Source organism: Hyla sarda, chromosome 3 (assembly GCF_029499605.1).
Source record: "Hyla sarda isolate aHylSar1 chromosome 3, aHylSar1.hap1, whole genome shotgun sequence".
Classification (NCBI taxonomy): Eukaryota; Metazoa; Chordata; class Amphibia; order Anura; family Hylidae; genus Hyla; species Hyla sarda.
The window spans coordinates 236700576-236721429 of record NC_079191.1 but is presented as its reverse complement, the minus strand read 5'-3'; the positions used below and the strand labels follow the sequence as shown (position 1 = coordinate 236721429).

At 44.4% G+C, this 20854-nt stretch overlaps 1 protein-coding gene across 1 annotated transcript in view; it reads right to left on the bottom strand.

The window, feature by feature from the left end:
- FOXO3 (forkhead box O3) overlaps positions 1-16360 on the bottom strand; it is a 98416-nt gene extending 82056 nt beyond the window's left edge. The window contains exon 1 of the mRNA XM_056566265.1: positions 15361-16360. Coding sequence (XP_056422240.1) covers positions 15361-15912 — 552 coding nt within the window. The 5' untranslated portion in view covers positions 15913-16360. The remainder of the gene's footprint in view (positions 1-15360) is intronic.
- Positions 16361-20854: the final 4494 nt, after the last annotated feature.

Here is a 20854-nt window from a genome sequence, read left to right as displayed (position 1 = left end):
TTTTCCATTAGCAGGAGTCCTACAGGACCAACCATTGCATGGAAATCTTGGGAGAGTTCCCACACTTTTTCCCTGCCCCGAAAACCCAACATCACACTTACTAGGTAAGATTTCTGAAGGCTAGCCCTAAAGCTTGGAATACATGACACGTGTTCGTACAGACATTTACTTTTCCCAGGTGCTCAACCACATGTGCTAATCCAGTACAGTGAGAACATGCATGCACCATCTTGCTGCACAGAAAGAAGAGATCTGCTATGTATACAGACCTGGGGACATCTGCAAAAGCTTGTCATATACCTTCAACAGTTCAGATAACAGCTTTCTTTCCAATCCCCCATTACACACCAATCTCGGAAAAGCAGAAAATTTTAAATAGAGAAAAGGGAGGAAGCCACTGCCAGACACCTCTTGCAGCAGCTTATCTGCCCGAGAACAAAAAGAATTAGGCAGATGAATTTCAATATACCCGATCCTTCTCTTTCCCCAACATTACCTATAGGGGAAGAGTCGGGAGGCCCCCATTCACATTAGACAGTCGGCTAGTCCCCTGGAGATCAGTGGGTTCTGCCAACTTTTCCCTATTGTGTATAAGGGCCTTAGATACAGATCTAATAAAGGAGGTTTCCATAGATAATGATAAAACAAGCAGTTATTTTGGTTAATTTACACAGGATAGGAATGCTGGAAGCTACAGCTCCAGTCCCCTGTTAAAATAGGCCCAGAGGCCCACATAGGCCGCCAGGTGCTTGCACTGCATCTGCCGTTGCGACCGTGGTCACAGAACAGTGACCTCAGTCGCGAGTGGTGTTAATAGAGCTTGTAGTGGTGTGACCGCTGCCGCACATTGGATGTAGAGCTTGTATGTTAACGGGTTGAGTCTAGCTGCACCGCGCTGAGGACGGTGACGATGTCCGGAAGGAAGACAGCGTTAGCAAACACAGCAGCAGTGGAGACACCTAGTGGTTGTTTTAAGGTGGATGGGGAACAGTAATATAGAGGAGGGGGTGAGGGAATGCAGGAATAAGGCACAGTGAAAGTGCAGTGCAAGATTGAGGAACTGTAATGAAGGGGAAGGGGGGATGCAGGCATGAGGAACAGTAATGGAGGGGAAGAGGGGGTGCAGGCATTAGGAAAAGTAATGGAGGGGAAGGGGGGTGAAGGCGTGAAGCATTGTAATGTGTTTAAATTCAGAGGGCACAGTGTGTGAAAGTATTATATTTATAGGCCGCAGTGTGTGGCAGGGAAAAATTCAGAGCATAATGAGGGCATTATATACAGTCATGGCCGTAAATGTTGGCACCCCTGAAATTTTTCAAGAAAATGAAGTATTTCTCACTGAAAAGGATTGGAGTAACACATGTTTTGCTATACACATGTTTATTCCCTTTGTGTGTATTGGAACTAAACCAAAATAGGGAGGAAAAAAAAGCAAATTGGACATAATGTCACACCAAAAAGCAAATTGGACATAATGTCACACCAAAGAACTTAGGACTTGAGTCTTAGGACTTGAGAACCAAAATTTTGAAAAAATATCAACAATCTCAAGGTTGCACAACATTATCAAGAAGTTTGCAACCCATGGCACTGAGGCTAATCTCCCTGGGCATGGACGGAGAAGAAAAATTGATGAAAGGTGTCAACGCAGCATAGTCCGGATGGTGGATAAGCAGCCCCAAACAAGTTCCAAAAGATATTCAAGCTGTCCTGCAGGCTCAGGGAGCATTAGTGTCAGCGCGAACTATCCGTCGACATTTAAAAGAAATTAAACTCTATGGCAGGAGACCCAGTAGTACCCCACTGCTGACACAGAGACATAAAAAAGCAAGACTACATTTTGACAAAATGAACTTGAGTAAGCCAAAATCCTTCTGGGAAAAAGTCTTGTGGACAGATGAGACCAAGATAGAGCTTTTTGGAAAAGCACATCCTTCTACTGTTTACCAAAAATGGAATGAGGCCTACAAAAAAAAAGAGCACAGTCCCTACAGTGAAATATGGTGGAGGTTCAATGAGGTTTTGGGTTGTTTTGCTGCCTCTGGGTGCAAGGCATCATGAAATCTTTGGATTACCAATGGATTTTTGGTTGAACTGTACAGCCCAGTGTCAGAAAGTTGGGTTTGTGTCTGAAATCTTGGGTCTTCCAGCAGGACAATGACCCCAAAAAAGCACCCAGAAATGGATGGCAACAAAGCACTGGAGAGTTCTGAAGTGGCCAGCAATGAGTCCAGATCTAAATCCCATTGAACACCTGTGGAGAGATCTTAAAATTGCTGTTGGGAAAAGGAGCCTTCCCAATAAGAGAGACCTGGAGCAGATTGCAAAGGAAGAGTGGTCCAACATTCCGGCTGAGAGGTGTAAGAAACTTATTGATGGTTATAGGAAGCACTGATTTCAGTATTTTTTTTCCAAAGGGTGTGCAACCAAACATTAAGGTAAGGGAGGGGGGGGGGGGCAATAATTTTTGTCCAGCCCATTTTTGGAGTTTGGTGTGACATTATGTCCGATTTGCTTTTTTTCCCCCTCCCTTTTTTTTTTTTAGTTCCAATACATACTAAGGGAATAAACATGTGTATAGCAAAATGTGTTACTGTAATCCTTTTCTGTGAAAAATACTTCATTTTCTTGAAAAATGTCAGGGGTCCCAAAATTTACGGCTATGACTGTATGAGGGGCACATTATATGTGAGGGACACATGATGGGGGCATATGATGGGGGCATTATATGTGAGGGGCACATGCGGCCCAGCCTCACCCAGCCACTAACTGCAGTGCTCCCCAGATAATTTGAATTTGAGACCCCTGCTATAGAATAACAATGGCTGTTTCCAAAATAATTTTACATATGAGAAACAATTGGAAATCTTCTTAGAAGAGCTGCAATACTGCACCACCGTCTGACTAAACCACCGATACACAAGTCTATAATCTGTAAAGGCAGGCGAGCAAAGGGTTAAAGACAGACTGCCTAAGCGCATTCCTTCACGTCTTGTCAGTGCTGCAAATAAAGTTTGGGTTTACTTTCCGTACAGCTGATTTAGTAAAAGAGAGTGAGCAACTCTGCCTTGGTTCACTGTTTACAAAATGGAGCATATGAAAAGAGGTTGTGACACTCCGCTTGTATCCTTTTCGAATCGCAGTCCTTACGCACAGAAGAGATTAGAAACAGATGTGTCTACATCTGGCAGCGCTCTTCCTCCTCCCACAATGTTACAAGAGCTGGATACCTCTATAAAGATGTAGCGCTGGCTTAGTGACTGAGGAAATCTTCCATGACGGGGGATGTCAGAACGATGACTACAAGTCGTTCCTGGCTCATCTGTCTAGGACTGTAAAAATAAACTAAAACAAAATAAATAGAAATTTGAAAAAAAAAAAGTAAGACGTAAGAGTTTTTTTATGGAAACCTCCTGGAATAGATTCCTTGTACTGCTCAGAAATTACGGAGGTGGAAAAAAGTCCCCCAAAATAACATGATCGGAAGAGAACTTTTTGTAAAATCTATTCAAGCTGTTTATACTACGCATTATGGTTAGTAAAAACTAAGGTGCAGACAAGGCCCCTTCTATCAAACAGCACATCTTTGTAATATCGCCCGTTGGCCAAACATGATCATTTCTGAAGGGTCATCCAGAGATCTAATGTGTATGGTAGCATCCCGACTACCTTCTGCCAGCAGATTTCTGTATACAAAAGTCATGTTGGATTTTACCAATCCTTTGTTCTGCCAGCCAGGAGATATCCCCATCCCCCCCCCCCCCCCCAACTGAAATAAACCTGCACGGGAGGCAGAGATGTTCATCTAACAGTCCTTTATAGCTACTTATGTATTTTCTTTACATTTTCTCAATTTACAATCCACTATGCTGTATGAACAAGGCCTTAGGAGCATATACCTTTATTAATATCTATGGTTTGAAAGGGGATATTTTACATAAAGCGACCCCCCCCCCCCCCCCCAAAAAAAAAAAATAAAAAAAAATTTAAGACAAAAAGTGGATCTGACTCGTCAAATCATGGACATGCCATTCAGCCTACCCCTGCACACACTGATCAGATCTTGTATAGAAAGCCCTTCACTTCCTGTTTCAGCAGCTTGGCATTACTGCACTGTATGATGATCTCGGCAAGATCTGCGATGCCAGGCCAAGTCCACAGTGGTGATGCATACCTGTGATTTTGTGTCACAAAATTGTCCCCACACTGACATAGAAGGGACGGGACATGATCATATACAACAGATCTACACAGCTTCTGGTGGGTGTAGGTATTAGGGATGTAAGAAAAAAATCGATTCTCGCGATAATCGCGATTTTTCATTTGCCGATACAGAATCGATTCAAAATATTTTTGAATCGATTCTTTTAGGGATGTGGAATTTTTAATAAAACGCACTTTATCTTACCTGCCAACGAGCCCCCGGAGCTCCGGTACAGGTGCTCGGTCCCCGGGCTGTATTCTTCTTACTTCCTGTTAGTCCGGCACGTCACATGGAGCTTCAGCCTATCACCAGCGGAGGCGGGACATCGCTGCGGCCAGTGATAGGCTGAAGCTCCATGTGACGTGCCGGACTAACAGGAAGTAAGAAGAATACAGCCCGGGGACCGAACACCTGTACCGGAGCTCCGGGGGCTCGTTGGCAGGTAAGAGAAAGTGCGTTTTATTTTATTTTGCAGCCCGGACGGGATAACATGAGAAAAGTGAGCACCGGAGTACTAGATCGCCGCTGTCAAAGCTGACAGCGGTGTCTATTGGGATCTATGAATGCTCCCAGGTGGGCGATATATCGCGATATATCGCAATGTATCGTCACCTAGACGGTATCGCGATATATCGGGATATATCGAATCGCCACACTGGTATCGCGATTCGAATCGAATCGCCAAATTCTTGGCGATTCACACCCCTAGTAGGTATGCTGGATTATTAAAAACAGAGCCATATGTGAAATAGGCTGTGTTTGAGCACTGACATAGCATGTGGTAGCCACAGGGGTGTTAGTAGAAATACCTTATCACTTTGTGATGCCAGGGCACAGTTATCCTATACATGGACCAAGGTTTGGGAACAGTTTCTCCTGGGCCAGACACTGGGAGTGAATGAACACACCGACGTTGGGTTACGGATAACTGTCCTTACTGAGCTGGATGCAGATAGTATTGCGCAAAACAGTTGGTTTTGGGTGAGAGGATGTACCGTAACCCCCTTGGGAGTTCTGTTGCCTTGCTGGGACTTGTGGTGCTTTCACCAAACTGATTTACACTGACTTGTAAAACGGGTAGATGAATCATGGTAGGTAGGGTCCTGTCAATGTATTGAAGCCTTCTCCGTCAGGGCATGAACTTCCACATTAAGGGAGATTCTTGCAGGATAACCAGAAGAAGTAGATTTGAGCTAGGCCTTCCCTTAGAGCACACAACACAACACACCTGAACCAAACTGTGGCTCCGCAGAAACTGGAGATGAACTCTTAACTGGGGCAACTCCTCCCCCACTACACTATAAGGTGGAAATTTAGGGGTTCCCATTGGCAGGCAGGGTCACATGGGGTCCAGTGCCCTTTCTTAAGGGTACAATAACACAGGAATAACATCTGTAAAAACAGCAAAATAATTAATTTTTAAAATTATTTTGCAATCAAGTGTGAACATAATTGATATAACTGTAAGTCTCTGATGGGCCCAACACCTTGTGCTGCAAAGCTGCCCGAAGCAGTCCAAAGCCACAGGATAGCTTCTGGTGCTGGGACATCCCATTTGCAATTACTGTGTTGGTGAAGAAAAGTGTTGGCCGGAGTGCCCCTCTAAGTAATAAGGAAATATTAGGAATAGTGCCAGTATACGATGAATAAAACTTTCTTCCAGAAAAAGTGCAAATAAAGTTCTTCCTAGGGTCCATGCAGTCAGCAAACACAACCTTATCTCTTTATCACATCATAGAATACATTGGGTCTCATATCAATATCTTAGGACGTGGCTTATAAGAACAATATCCTAGCTTTTATTTTTTCTAAATAAAAGCAGTAACAAACATGGATGCCATAGTAAATACCTCCAGTCTACACTAGTTTTCATACCTACAGCCCATTACATTGAACACACTGTAGGACATTAGTGGAAACTATACGGTTATTCAATCTCCTATAAGAGAGTATTCCAGTGATAGAGGGCCTAAAAGGAATTTTCTCAATCAAACACGTATGGCTTATCAATAAGATATACAGTGGTCCCTCAACATATGATTGTAATCCGTTCCAAATGGACCATCGTTTGTTGAAACCATTGTATGTTGAGGGATCCGTGCAATGTAAAGTATAGGACAGTGGTCTCCAACCTTTGGCCCTCAAGATGTTGCAAAACTACAACTCCCAGCATGCCCTGACAGCCGTTGGCTGTCCGGGCATGCTGGGAGTAGTAGTTTTGCAACATCTGGAGCTCCGCAGGTTGAAGACCACTGGTAGAGGAAGTTATACTCACCTGTCCCCGCCGCTCCGGACCGTCACCGCTGCCCTGGATGTCACCCTCCATCGCTGTCGCGGCGTCCCCGACGCTCCGGCAAGGCCTCTGCTTCCCCGGCATCCTCGCTCTCCATTGCCGCCATCACGTCGTTACGCACGCCGCTCCTATTGGATGACGTGACTGTGTGCGCAGCGACGTGATGACAATGATGGAGAGCGCCGACGATGCAGAGGATCCTGAAGAGGACGTGCCGGAGCCCCGAGGACAGGTAAGTGATCGTCAACGGCCAACACGGGGCACTGTAAACCTCTATCCGGCGGTGGCTGAAGCAGTCGGCTCTGCCGGATAGCCGTTTATGTGATGGCCCCGACATACAAAAGCATCGTATGTTGATGCTGCCTTCAACATGTGATGGCCTCTGAGAGGCCATCGTATGTTGAAATGATCGTATGTCGGGGCCATCGTAGGTCGGGGGGGGGTCACTGTACTATGTTAGATCAGTAGCATCTGTACATATACCAATAGCAGGAACTGCCACTAATCCTGACAAAGGCGTGCTCCTGTGTGCTTCCACTCTATTATAAGGCTATGTTCAGACTGAGGAATTTTCAAGTGTAATTCCATTTAGAAATTACATTTGGAAATTCCAGTACAGCAGAGTCCCATTGCTGTCAATGGGTTTGAACTGCACAGTCCACACTATGGAATTTCCACTGCTGAAATTTCTCCACCAAAAGAATCTCTGTCAGTCATTCTTTCAGCGGAATCTGCCCTGAATACATTGCCGTCTATAGGGAGCTAGAATCCTAACCAGACTCCGTTGCTTAGGTACTCCAAGGCATTTCTAACACTACATTTGCCATCAACAAACCATGTGTGTAGTCATGTCTGTAGGCTAGAAGTAGACAAAGGAAGCAGAGCTAATAGATCTAAACAGACCAAAGTATCCTTATAGATACAGGCGACAAACCAACCCGCTCTACACCGATCCTACAATCATAATACTATAGATCGGTTCAGTCTACACAAGGCCTGTAACCATGGAGACACAGCGTTCTGAAGAGGCACTGTATACACAAAATGGTTGAACGTTGTTAATCTTGGCTCGGCCCCAAAGATAGAAGTGTATGTAGCCAAATTGCCCTTTTTGTGATGGGCACTACAGCACTTTTCACAAGCAGGAATGGTACCAGCCAGCCCCTCTCATAATTTAATTGTGGACCCTCACCACCCTCAATAACCTTTGTAGTAGAACACAACTGGCCATGCCTAAAACACTGTTGAAAATTCTGTTTTCTGTTCAGAGTGGAGGAAAAAAGGCAATAAAATGTATTTTTTATCTGATATATAAGCTGTCATCCTCTTAGGAAACTAACTTCTACCACTGGTTCGATGACGAGATGTAAGCAACAAGTTGGTAACATTGGGAATATGGAATTTTTAATCCGTTCATAGAAGGTGAAATGTCATTTTCAAGGCTGAGCTCTTGTTCATTTGTACAGTTGCCAATAAAGTCTCTGCGAAGGATTATTTACTTTGTGTTAGACCAGGACATAATGTCTTGGCCTGCTTTCCAAATACGATCCATGTGAAGAATGGGCAGTACAACCCTTCCGTGTAACGCGTAGGATACAAGCAGATTTAACACTGTGTAGTCATTTTAATGGCACTCTGTTCTGAAAGGTTGCATCATTTTGCCCTCCAGTTCAAGTGAAGCTTCAATGGAATTATTACATTTAGGAATTTTATTATAAGAAATTTCCTATACGAATGCTATTATAAGGGGTGTAAGGCTTGTTTCACACTAGCAAATTACTCTGTTTAGCAAGTTCTGTCCTAAAATCAGCTGTCAACGGCAGTAACTAAATCCTATACGTCTGTTAGAAAATCCCATTATAGCCTATGGGATTTTTCTAATATTTGTTTTAAGCCATTATAGTCCGTTATTCTGCGACTGAAAATAGTTCATGAACTATTTTCTTCCGTGCTATCTTCCGTCACAAAATAACATCCGCTATCAATGACGGACTATAATGGATTGAACCGGATATTAGAAAAATCCCATAGACTATAATGGGATTTTCTAACGGACGTATAGGATTTGGTTACTGCTGTTGACAGCTGATTTTAGGACGGAACTTGCTAAACAGAGTAATTTGCTAGTGTGAAAGAAGCCATCAGCAGACATTCTGTGTACTCAGTCAAGCCTCCTTGGGAGGGAGGTGGATAGAGGCATTGTAATGGCAAGTAGCTATGTTTCACACATTAAAGGGGTACTCCGATGCTCAACCTTTGGAACAAACTGTTCCAAACGCTGGAGCTGGGAGCTCGTGATGCCATAGCCCCGTCCCTCATGACATCACACCCTGCCCCCTCAATGCAAGTCTATGGGAGGGGGCGTGACGATTGTCACGCCCCCTCCCATAGACTTGCATTGAGCGGGCGGGGCATGAAGTCATGAGGGGGCTATGTAGGCACCGGCTCCAGCGTTCAGAACAGTTTGTTCCAAACGCTGAGCAACGGAGTACCCCCTTAAGGGCACGTTCACACGTACAGGATCCTGCGCAGGATTTGTAATTGCCGATTAGAAGTTGTGCTCAATCAGTCATTTAGTTTACATTGAAATCTGTAGTAGAAAATCCTGCGCATCAAATCCTGTACATCAAATCTCCGTACGTGTGAACGTACCCTTAAGAGGTTTTGCCCACACTGGAGCATTGCTACGGGCACGTACAGGATACAGTAGGAAAATAGGATTGTAAGGCTCTCGGAAATATTTGGGAAGACAGAATTAGGTGACAGGCTGTTATTAAGTGTCGTTCCATGGACTATACCCAATAGTTGAAGTTGTAGGCCATACTATGTCCTGGATGGTTTACTGCAGCTATAAACCATTCACTACTCCTGAAGCTATGACCTCCTTAACTTTGTGGGCAAGTAATAGCAGACTGTTAAAACGGACAGGTCTGAGACATAATCGCTAGCTAGCTATACTGGCCCATCCTGTCCTACTCCAACTTCTACATCGGCTCTGAAGACCAGGATATCCTTTCTATCTAGGGCTAGGAACACATTGCATTTATGGTTTCCATCACAGGTATTCGACAACATTCTGCCAAGAACAGACATTCATTTCAATGGCCCAAATGAAGACACCTAGAGACTCCATTCAGGCCATTGAAATGAAGACAGTATAAGTTTGCATCTCGCTCTTGGCAGGAGGCTGACGAATGCCTGTGATAGAAACCATGAACACTGTATGTTACTAGCCCATCTTGGCTGGATTCAGGCCACAGGTTTAAAGGGGTTATCCAGAAATAGAAAATAAGTGGTAATTTCTTCCGGTTCTCATGTTGTGTGTGGTATAACAACTTGACTCAATTCACTCAAATGGGACTGAGCTGCAATACCACATACAGCTTGTGGAGAGGAGTGGTGCTGTTTTTGGTAGAAATTAGCTCAGTTTTTCTTGTATCTCTCCACTATGCCCCCTTTGACATCCATATTGCCTTATAGGGTATATGAATAATGAGTGCCTTCATGAAACATTAGGCGTAATAGTTTTGTACAAGTGAGGAATTTATTTTGTCATTTTCTTCATAAGTAGTTTATCTATGTATCTTAAAGGGGTATTCCAGGCAAAAACTTTTTTTTATACATCAACTGGCTCCGGAAAGTTAAGCAGATTTGTAAATTACTTCTACTAAAAAATCTTAATCCTTCCAAAAGTTATTAGCTTCTGAAGTTGAGTTGCTGTTTTCTGTCTAACTGCTTTCTGATGACTCACATCCCGGGAGCTGTGCAGCTCCTATGGGGATATTTTCCCATCATGCACAGCTCCCGGGACGTGACATCATCATTGAGCAGTTAGACAGAAAACTTCCGAAGCTAATAACTATTGGAAGGATTAAGATTTTTTAATAGAAGTAATTTACAAATCTGCTTAACTTTCAGGAGCCAGTTGATATAAAAAAAAAAAAAAAAAAAAAAAGTTTTTGCCTGGAATACCCCTTTAACATAACGTATGAAAAACTGACTCCATAGATTATGCCCAGTGGTGGAAGTCTCCCTAAGCTGGATGCATGCAATGTGTGCAGCACAGTCTGAGGTGTTAATTTTTGGAAAAAACATTTTTTAGTCTATGCCTTGAAAGGAGTGGAATCTGCAGCATGGCCTACAATCCACTCTGTTATTTTACTGCCATTTAAAGGGGTTGTCCGGTGCTTAGACATCTTATACCCTATCCAAAGGATAGGGGATAAGATGCCTGATCGCGGGCATCCCGCAGCTGGGGACGTCCGTGATCATGCACGCGGCACCCCGTTTGTAATCAGTCCCCGGAGCGTGTTTGCTCCGAGTCTGATTATGGGCGACCGCAGGGCCGGTTGCGTGTGACGTCACGCCTCTGCCCCTGTTTGATGTCACACTCCACCCCTCAATGCAAGCCTACGGGAGGGGGCGTGATAGGGTTTTGTAAAACCCCACTTACTCCAAATAGGACCTCAAACTAATCTGATCAGCTTTTAGGAGGGTCAGTTCTACACTAGACCAAGGGGAGTCACAATTTTGCACATTTTGGGAGGGTTTCGTTTTCCCACTGTACCCTTTATAAAATTGGTAAAATTACAGGTTTTCTATATTCTGTGGGTCAATAATACCCATGGATAAATACTTTTCTATTTTTGTATTGCACGCGGCGATACCAAATAGGTTTATGAAAAAAAAATTTACGTTATTTGGGGGTAAAATAGGACAACTGGGGGAGGGGATTTTTTCAAAATAAAATAAATAAAAAAAACATTTCTAATATACTTTATCTTTCAAAAAAAATGACGTTTTCTATGTTTTATTTGTGCTTAAAAAAGCTCAAGAGCACATTTTCCCCACCTTATACACAGACTTAGGACCGAAGCCCAAACACAAGAAGTGAAGCCTGGAATGCTGAGGGGGGGGGGGGTCCAACCAACAGCTTATGGCAGTTAAGTGTGAGAAGAGCTATGATTGGATGAAGCTGGACCCCCCCCCCCCCCCCCCCCTCAGCACTCCAGGCTGCACTTTCTGTGTTTAGAAAGTCCTAAGCCTGTGTATAAGATAGTGGAAAAATATGCTCTTGAGCTTTTTTAAGCGCAAATAAAAACATAGAACACTTCATTTTTTTAAAACAAAGTATATTAGAAATATTTTTTCATTACCATAAGGAGTGCAAAAGCAAAAAATGTGTTTTATTCAGAGTAACCATATAATGTCTAGGTACTAGTATGTGGTTGGGAAACATTGTGCAAAACTACAACCGGGCAGTTGTAGTTTTGCAACAGCTGGAGGCACACTGGTTGGGGGAAAAAAAAAAAAAGACTGTCCAGGCACACTGGTTGGGAAAGGCTGTCCAGGCATGCTGGGAGTTGTAGTTTTGCAACAGCTGGAGGCACACTGGTTGAAAAAAAATAAAATAAATAACAACAAAAAAAAAAAAGACTGTCCAGGCACACTGGTTGGGAAAGGCTGTCCAGGTATGCTGGGAGTTGTAGTTTTGCAACAGATGGAGGCATACTGGTTGGAAAAAAAAAGACTGTACAGGCATGCTGGGAGTTGAGGTTTTGCAACAGCTGGAGGCACACTGTTTGGGTAATCACCGTTCTATCTTCAGTTTACAGTATAAGGTCTCGTTCACATTGCCGTCAGACTCCGCTATGCAGAGTTCTGTCGGCAATCCAGCTAAAACGACTGGAGTTTAGCGGAGAGAAAAAAAATAGCGCAAGCACTAGTTGTTTTACTCTGATAAATTTCTGTAAAATTACTGGATCACCGACGGAGTGAATGGGGTCTGTCAGGACCCGGTAGTAGCCGTCTGCATCCAACCCATTTTGAGTGTCCAATCGGCTCAAACGGGTCAGACGCGAATGCCAACGTGAACCTAGCCTCACCTCCTCATTATTTGCAGAGTTAAGAAAAACACCTACGCAGCCGTTCCACGCAGAGTCTGAATACGGTATGTACGACAGATTTGTCACAGATCTCCTGCGGCTTTGAGGGGCGGTCTCGTGCCCATGGAATAAGAGTCTTACTTTCAATTGTTGACATTGTTTATGTCATTTTAGATAAAGTAAATCTGTTTGCGGCTTCCAATGGTAGTGAAGTGCTATAGCTGTTGGTGCCACTTCAGTAAACACAGAAATGCAGTCCTTTGGGTTTTGCCTGTACACTCATCTAGGTGGGTTCATGGTAACAGGTGGTCTCATTCATAAGGATAAGCAATGTCCATAGATGTGCACTGCACGCCTATAGATCTGCAGAAGTAAACACACCTCCCCCCTTCTTGTAGTGGTGGTTGTTACGTTCAGCTCCGTCATGGACGCCTATAAGAACATTAGAATGTTGCATGTGTATATAGGGCATGGACAGCTGACCCCATGCTCATATGGACGGGGTACATGCCTACTACCATATGGGCATATCCTGTATCTACGGCTGGCTGTAAACAGTGCACCACACCATGCACACGTAGCTCCCGAGATCAGCGCTCCATAGAGTGACAGGAATGGGGGTCCTGTTGTCTCTTCACGTATAGATGAGTGTATAAATACATTACACAGATCTACCTATACTACATTTACACACACGCGCACTGTATACAAGCATGTACCATCATACACATACCGTATAAAACACACTATCCTACACAACGTATATAAACACACACATATTGTATATAAGCCCAAAATCATACATACACTGTACATAAGCACAAAATCCTACAAACACTTCAAGCACACACACAATACATAAGCACACACTATCATTGACTGTATACAAGAACACTCTTTCATACATATATAGTACATACTATCATAAATACACTGTATGAGCACACACACACTATCATACATACACTGTACAAATGCACACACTATCAGATTCCCTGTATAAGCACACACTATTATACATACACTGTACATAAGCACAACTATCCCATACTGAATATAAGTACACACACTATCATAAATATACTGTACATAAGCACGCAATATCATACATACACTGTGTATAAGCACACACTATCATACACTGTATACACACCATCATACATGCACTATATAAGCACACACTATCATACAGTGTATACACACCATCATACATACACTATATAAGCACACACTATCATACACTGTATACACACCATCATACATGCACTATATAAGCACACGCTATCATACAGTGTATACACACCATCATACATACACTGTATACACACCATCATACATACACTATATAAGCACACACTATCATACACTGTATACACACCATCATACATACACTATATAAGCACACACTATCATACACTGTATACACACCATCATACATACACTATATAAGCACACACTATCATACACTGTATACACACCATCATACATACACTATATAAACACACACTATCATACACTGTATACACACCATCATACATACACTATATAAGCACACACTATCATACACTGTATACACACCATCATACATACACTATATAAACACACACTATCATACACTGTATACACACCATCATACATACACTATATAAGCACACACTATCATACACTGTATACACACCATCATACATACACTATATAAGCACACACTATCATACACTGTATACACACCATCATACATACACTATATAAACACACACTATCATACACTGTATACACACCATCATACATACACTATATAAGCACACACTATCATACACTGTATACACACCATCATACATACACTATATAAGCACACACTATCATACACTGTATACACACCATCATACATACACTATATAAACACACACTATCATACACTGTATACACACCATCATACATACACTATATAAGCACACACTATTATACACTGTATACACACCATCATACATACACTATATAAGCACACACTATCATACACTGTATACACACCATCATACATGCACTATATAAGCACACACTATCATACACTGTATACACACCATCATACATACACTGTATACACACCATCATTCATGCACTATATAAGCACACACTATCATACATACACTATATAAGCACACGCTATCATACAGTGTATACACACCATCATACATACACTATATAAGCACACACTATCATACACTGTATACACACCATCATACATGCACTATATAAGCACACGCTATCATACACTGTATACACACCATCATTCATGCACTATATAAGCACACACTATCATACACTGTATACACACCATCATACATGCACTATATAAGCACACACTATCATACACTGTATACACATCATCATACATACACTGTATACACACCATCATACATACACTATATAAGCACACACTATCATACACTGTATACACATCATCATACATACACTGTATACACACCATCATACATACACTATATAAGCACACACTATCATACACTGTATACACATCATCATACATACACTGTATACACACCATCATACATACACTATATAAGCACACGCTATCATACAGTGTATACACACCATCATACATACACTATATAAGCACACACTATCATACACTGTATACACACCATCATACATACACTATATAAGCACACACTATCATACACTGTATACACATCATCATACATACACTGTATACACACCATCATACATACACTGTATACACACCATCATACATACACTATATAAGCACACACTATCATACACTGTATACACACCATCATACATACACTGTATACACATCATCATACATACACTGTATACACACCATCATACATACACTGTATACACACCATCATACATACACTGTATACACACCATCATACATACACACTGGAGAAGCAGTCCCTGCTGGCACCCCCTCTACCCCCACACGTGTGCCCCCTCACCTTCCAGCCGGCGGAGCTGTTGCTGTCCCCCTTGTCCTTGAAGTAGGGCACGGAGCGGACCATCCAGTCGTAGATCTGGGACAGGGTGAGCCTCTTGTCCGGGGAGCTCTCGATGGCCCGGGTGATGAGGTCGGCATAGGACATGTTCCCCCAGGCATTCCTGCGGGACGAGCACTTCCTCTGCTGCCCGGCCGCCCCGCTGACAGCGCTCCCCCCGGCCCCCAGCGCACTCTGCGCGGAGTCCCCTCCGCCGACCGGGGCGGCCAGCACTGTCATCGCCGCCACATCCCCGCCGCTCACCAGCAGCAGCGTCCCTCTCTCCACAGAGTCCCCGGCTGTAACTGCCGAGGCGGCGGACACTTCCTCGTCATCGTCGTCTTCCTCCGGGATCATGGACGACGCGTCCCCGGCGATGCCAGGCTTGGCCGGACTGGCCTGGGAGTCGGGGCGCTGCAGGGGCCATGTGCAGGAGCGGGGCCGGCTCTGCGGCTCGAAGTCGGGGTCGATGTCCACGTCCCTCTCCGGTGAGGCAGGGGGCAGTGCGTCTGCCATGCTGCCCGAGGTGCCAGGGAGCAGGGTAAATGGCGAGGTGCGTGTTGAGTTGCGGAGGACTCGGCTGCTTGGGCAGAATCTAGCGGAGCAGGTCCACGGCTCCCCCTGCGCGCTCCATCTGTGTGTGGATACCGCACATGAACCGCTGCTGTCACATGCACACCTCCTCCTATCCTCTGCGGCTCTCTAGTGTACACATCCGTCCCCTGGCATCTGCACATCACCTCCCGCTGCTGCCATCTTGACAGTCCCCACACCTCTGTCAGGTCCCTTGTTGTGGAGGTGCAGCGGGCACGGCTCTGACAAATGTCTTATCGGCTGGGCACAGGCTGGCCGGGGCGGGCTCTCCTATCACTCTATAGCCCGCTCCGCTAACACTAGTGAGGGGCACACGCAGGGAGCAGACAACCTAACCCTGCCAGCACTGCCCACTGGGAGGAGGCACTGAGGGGAGGGGACGCGCTGCACACTCCTTCACTGCTGCATTCCTCTGGAGCCGCTACACACAGCTCTAGACATAGCACATTGGCCATGTGTGCCACATTGATACATTGCCAACCTATACGTGCCACATAATAGTAATGTGGAAGAAGTTTAACAGAAATACTAGCAAAGTCTTTCAGTCATGGCGTAGTGTACCTTTATGTACCCATTTCTACTCACCTCTACCACCAATTCATTGTTCCTGTAAGGACCTAACAGGTCAAAGCAATAAGAAACCACAACCATCTATTTTAGTTATCCTCATTTCCATTTCCCCTTAGGTTCTATTCATATATACAGAATCCTGTGCAGAATTTAAAGGAATAGTAGAGTGAAAATTATCTTCATCCTGTTTTACCCGGGCTGCAAAAAAAAAAAAACATTAACTCACCTTCCTCTGTTCCTCGTTGCGCCGCTTTAGCTCTTCGGTCCTCCGGTCTGGTCTTCTTCCTTCAGCAATGTCCCGCCTCGGCCGGTGATAGACTGAGCACTGTGACATGTAAGGAGCCTGCAACAAAGGGGACCTATGAGTGGAGGGTTAATCCAATATTATTTACATTTGATCGCTAAGCGATCACTAAGACCCTATATTTCCCACCCAATATAAAACTTAACGTTTATTGAGCCAAGATGAAAATAACCTCACACATATTGATCCATATTCCATTAATTGGCATGACACTGCGTGCTATCTGATTAAATTGAAGAGATAGATTGTGGCTGCAGTCCATAATCTAAGGTGTGAGACAATTTAAAATCTAACACATTGCCCGCCCGCCCGACGTTTCGCCACAGGCTGTGGCTTTATCAAGGGCTAAGAGTTTTATATTGGCTGGGAAATATAGGGTCTTAGTGATCACTTAGCGATCAAATGTAAATAATGTAAGGAGCCTGGGCCCAGCCTTCTCCTTACATGACACGGCGCTCAGCCTATCACCGGCTGAGGCGGGACATTGCTGAAAGAAGAAGACCGGACCGGAGGACCGAAGAGCTAAAGCGGCGCAACTGGGGAACAGAGGAAGGTGTGTTAATGTGGTGTCCCGGTACTGTATTGCATCCAGTACCTAGTGTAGAGGTCCCCAAAGTTAGAGTAACTACGTTCGGGTAGGGTTCCTCAGGTGGGACAGCCCCTAGTCGCCTCTCCTTAAGTCTAACTTTAATGCTCATAAATGTATATATTAATAATTATAACTATATTGTATAGAAATGTATAGTACTTACCTTGTTCAGCGTCGCAGGACCTTCGGTCATGTGACCAAGCTAGTAGCCTCTGGTAGGTTGTAGGACCTTAGGAGGTCCTTGGGTCACGTGTTACCCACAAATCTCTGTAATGGTGATTGACATCAGTATGGACCAATTAGGGTTAGTCCAGCCCCTGCCCATATAAGGGAGCTGCGTCCAATTATCGCTCTCGTGGATGCCGGACTAACAGGACGTTGTGCTACGCAACTTCCAAAGACACGCTAGGCCTCAAAACCTACGGCCTCAGCAGAACCAAAAATCGTGAGTTTTACTCTAATTCCTGCTAATGCTAGCGTGACTACTGGACCTCAACTAATTCCCCTAAATCCAGTGGAACTGCCCAATATCTTAAAAGACTTTTAAAGCAAAAGTCCCAACCATTGTCAATCTCCAAAAGGAAGCTGTTGTATTGATGAGAGACTGTTATGTTAATGAAGTGTACAGAAAATCTTCAGTAAAGTTAACGCTGTTTACAGAAGCTTTCCGGTTGTGGACAATCCATTATTACTCACTAGCCCCCATATGTTTTGCCTTACTTATTGTTCCTTTGATGGCTTACTTTATTGTTCCTGTTGTGCTTATCGTTTGCTATGATTTGCCACTAGCATATCCCCCATAGTGAACCTCTCCTGCTGACACGGACAGAGGTGGCAGCAGAAAGCACTGTGGTCAGACTGAAGAGAACTTTGTTTTTCGCTGGAGTACCAGCTCCAGAAAGTTAAACAGATTTGTAAATTACTTATATTAAAAATTAATCCTTCCAGTACTTATCAGCTGCTGAAGTTGAGTTGTTCTTTTCAGTCTGACCATAGTGCTCTCTGCTGACACCTCTGTCTGTCTCAGGAATTGTCCAGAGTATGAGCAAAATCCCCATAGCAAACCTTTCATGATCTGGACAGTTCCTGAGACAGACAGAGGTGTCAGCAGCAGGGGCGTACCTAGAGCATTTGGCACCCGGGGCGGACCCTTTGTTTGGCACACCCCCAGCAGCACCCCCCCCCCTTTAATTACACCCCACCCTTCCCCCCCTTTAATTACACCACTCCCTCCTCTCCCCCTATACAGTGGTCTCTAAATTGTAGCCCTCCAGATGTTGCAAAACTACAACTCCCAGTATGCCCAGACAGCTGTTTGCTGTTTGTGCATGCTGGGATTTGTAGTTTTGCAAATGCTGGAGGGCTACAGTTTGGAGATCACTGTGCGGTGGTTTCTAAACCGTGGCCCTCTAAATCTTGCAAAACTAAAACTCCCAGCATGCATGAACAGCAAACGGCTGTCTTGCCATGCTGGGAGTTGTAGTTGCGTACCTCCAGCTGTTGTATAACTACATCTCCCAGCATGCCCTTCGGCGATCAGTACATGCTGGGAGTTGTAGTTTTGCAACAGCTGGTGGCACACTGGTTGGAAAATACCGAGTTACTGAAGGTTTTTCAACCAGTGTGCCTCCAGCTGTTGCAAAACGACAACTCCCACCATGCATGGTCTGTCAGTGCATGCTGGGATTTGTAGTTTTGCAACAGTTGGAGGGCTACAGTTTGGAGATCACTGTGCAGTGGTCTCTAAACTGTGGCCCTCTAGATCTTGCAAAACTACAACTCCCAGAATGCCCACACAGTAGTTTGCTGTCTGGGCATGCTGAGATTTGTAGTTTTGCAACATCTGGAGGGCCACAGTTTGGAGATCACTCTGCAGTGGTTTCTAAACCGTGGCCCTCTAAATCTTGCAAAACTACAACTCCCAGCATGCATGAACAGCAAACGGCTGTCTCGCCATGCTGGGAGTTGCAGTTGCGTACATCCAGCTGTTGTATAACTACATCTCCCAGCATGCCCTTCGGCGATCAGTACATGCTGGGAGTTGTAGTTGGTGGCACACTGGTTGGAAAACAGCTGGTGGCACACTGGTTGGAAAATACTGAGTTACTGAAGGTTTTTCAACCAGTGTGCCTCCAGCTGTTGCAAATCTACAACTCCCACCATGCATGGTCTGTCAGTGCATGCTGGGAGTTGCAGTTTTGCAACAGCTGGAGGTTTGCCCCCCCCCCCCCCCCCCCATGTGAATGTACAGGGTATATTCACATGGGCGGGTTTACAGTGAGTTTCCTGCTTCAAGTTTGACCTGCAGCAAATTTCCCACCATGGCTCAAACTCCTAGCGGGAAACTCAGCGTAAAACCACCCGTGTCAATGTATCCTAAAAACACTACACTACCACAAAATAAAGGGTAAAACACTACATATACACCTTAGCAATTGAAAGAGAAGCAAGGGCGCACCGGCACTACAACAACCACAATGCCCTTAGATGTGCAGAGAATGGGCCGCTGACACAGTGGCTTCAAAGAGGTATGTATCTTAAGGTGGTGCAGGCTATAAATCAAGGAGCAGACATCCTTAGTTAAGCAAGAGAACAGAAGTCGCACTCACCCAGTTCGATGCAAGAATCAAATCCATTTATTGAACACCAGCAGTGGATGACAGGATAAAAAGTCACTGACACGCGGGGAGCGAGGGCACACGCCCTCAGAAGCGGGGTATACAATAGGAGGCGACTAGTTTCGCGTCACAGCAAGACGCTTCTTCCGGCCAATAGGTATACGTCTACCTGCCGCAGGTAACATGTATTTATATTGGTAAAAGTGGGCATGGTGACATGATTGACAACATACGAAAACAAAACCAAAAACACCAAAATCAATTAAAAACATATTGACAACACATACAATGTAGTACAACTTAACGGAGGTAAAAAGATTCACAAAAAGGCAGACAAATCTTGTCTGTCATTCATACCTATGGGCCCCATAGCATTGAGGCGTATGATCCAAAAAGCCTCGCGGCGCATTAGCATGGTATGCTTATCAACACCGCTAGGTGTCGCTTCTATTCTTTCAATCCCGTCAAACTTGAGCGCCTCGACTATGGGATTGCCGGGATTGAACAAATAGAAGCGACACCTAGCGGTGTCCAAAAAAAAGAAACGGCAGTGTTTCCAGAACGCGCATGGCGCTCTCTCACTTCAGAGCCCTGCCGTATTTCAAGGAAACAGTTTAGGGCCACATATGGGGTATTTCCGTACTCAGGAGCAATTGAGTTACACATTTTGGGGGGCTTTTTCTCCTTTTACCCCTTATGAAAAGGAAAAGTTATCATAATCTTTTTGTATCTTACAACTTTTTGCAAATGGTGCTAAAGATATTGTGAATTGAGACAAAGTAT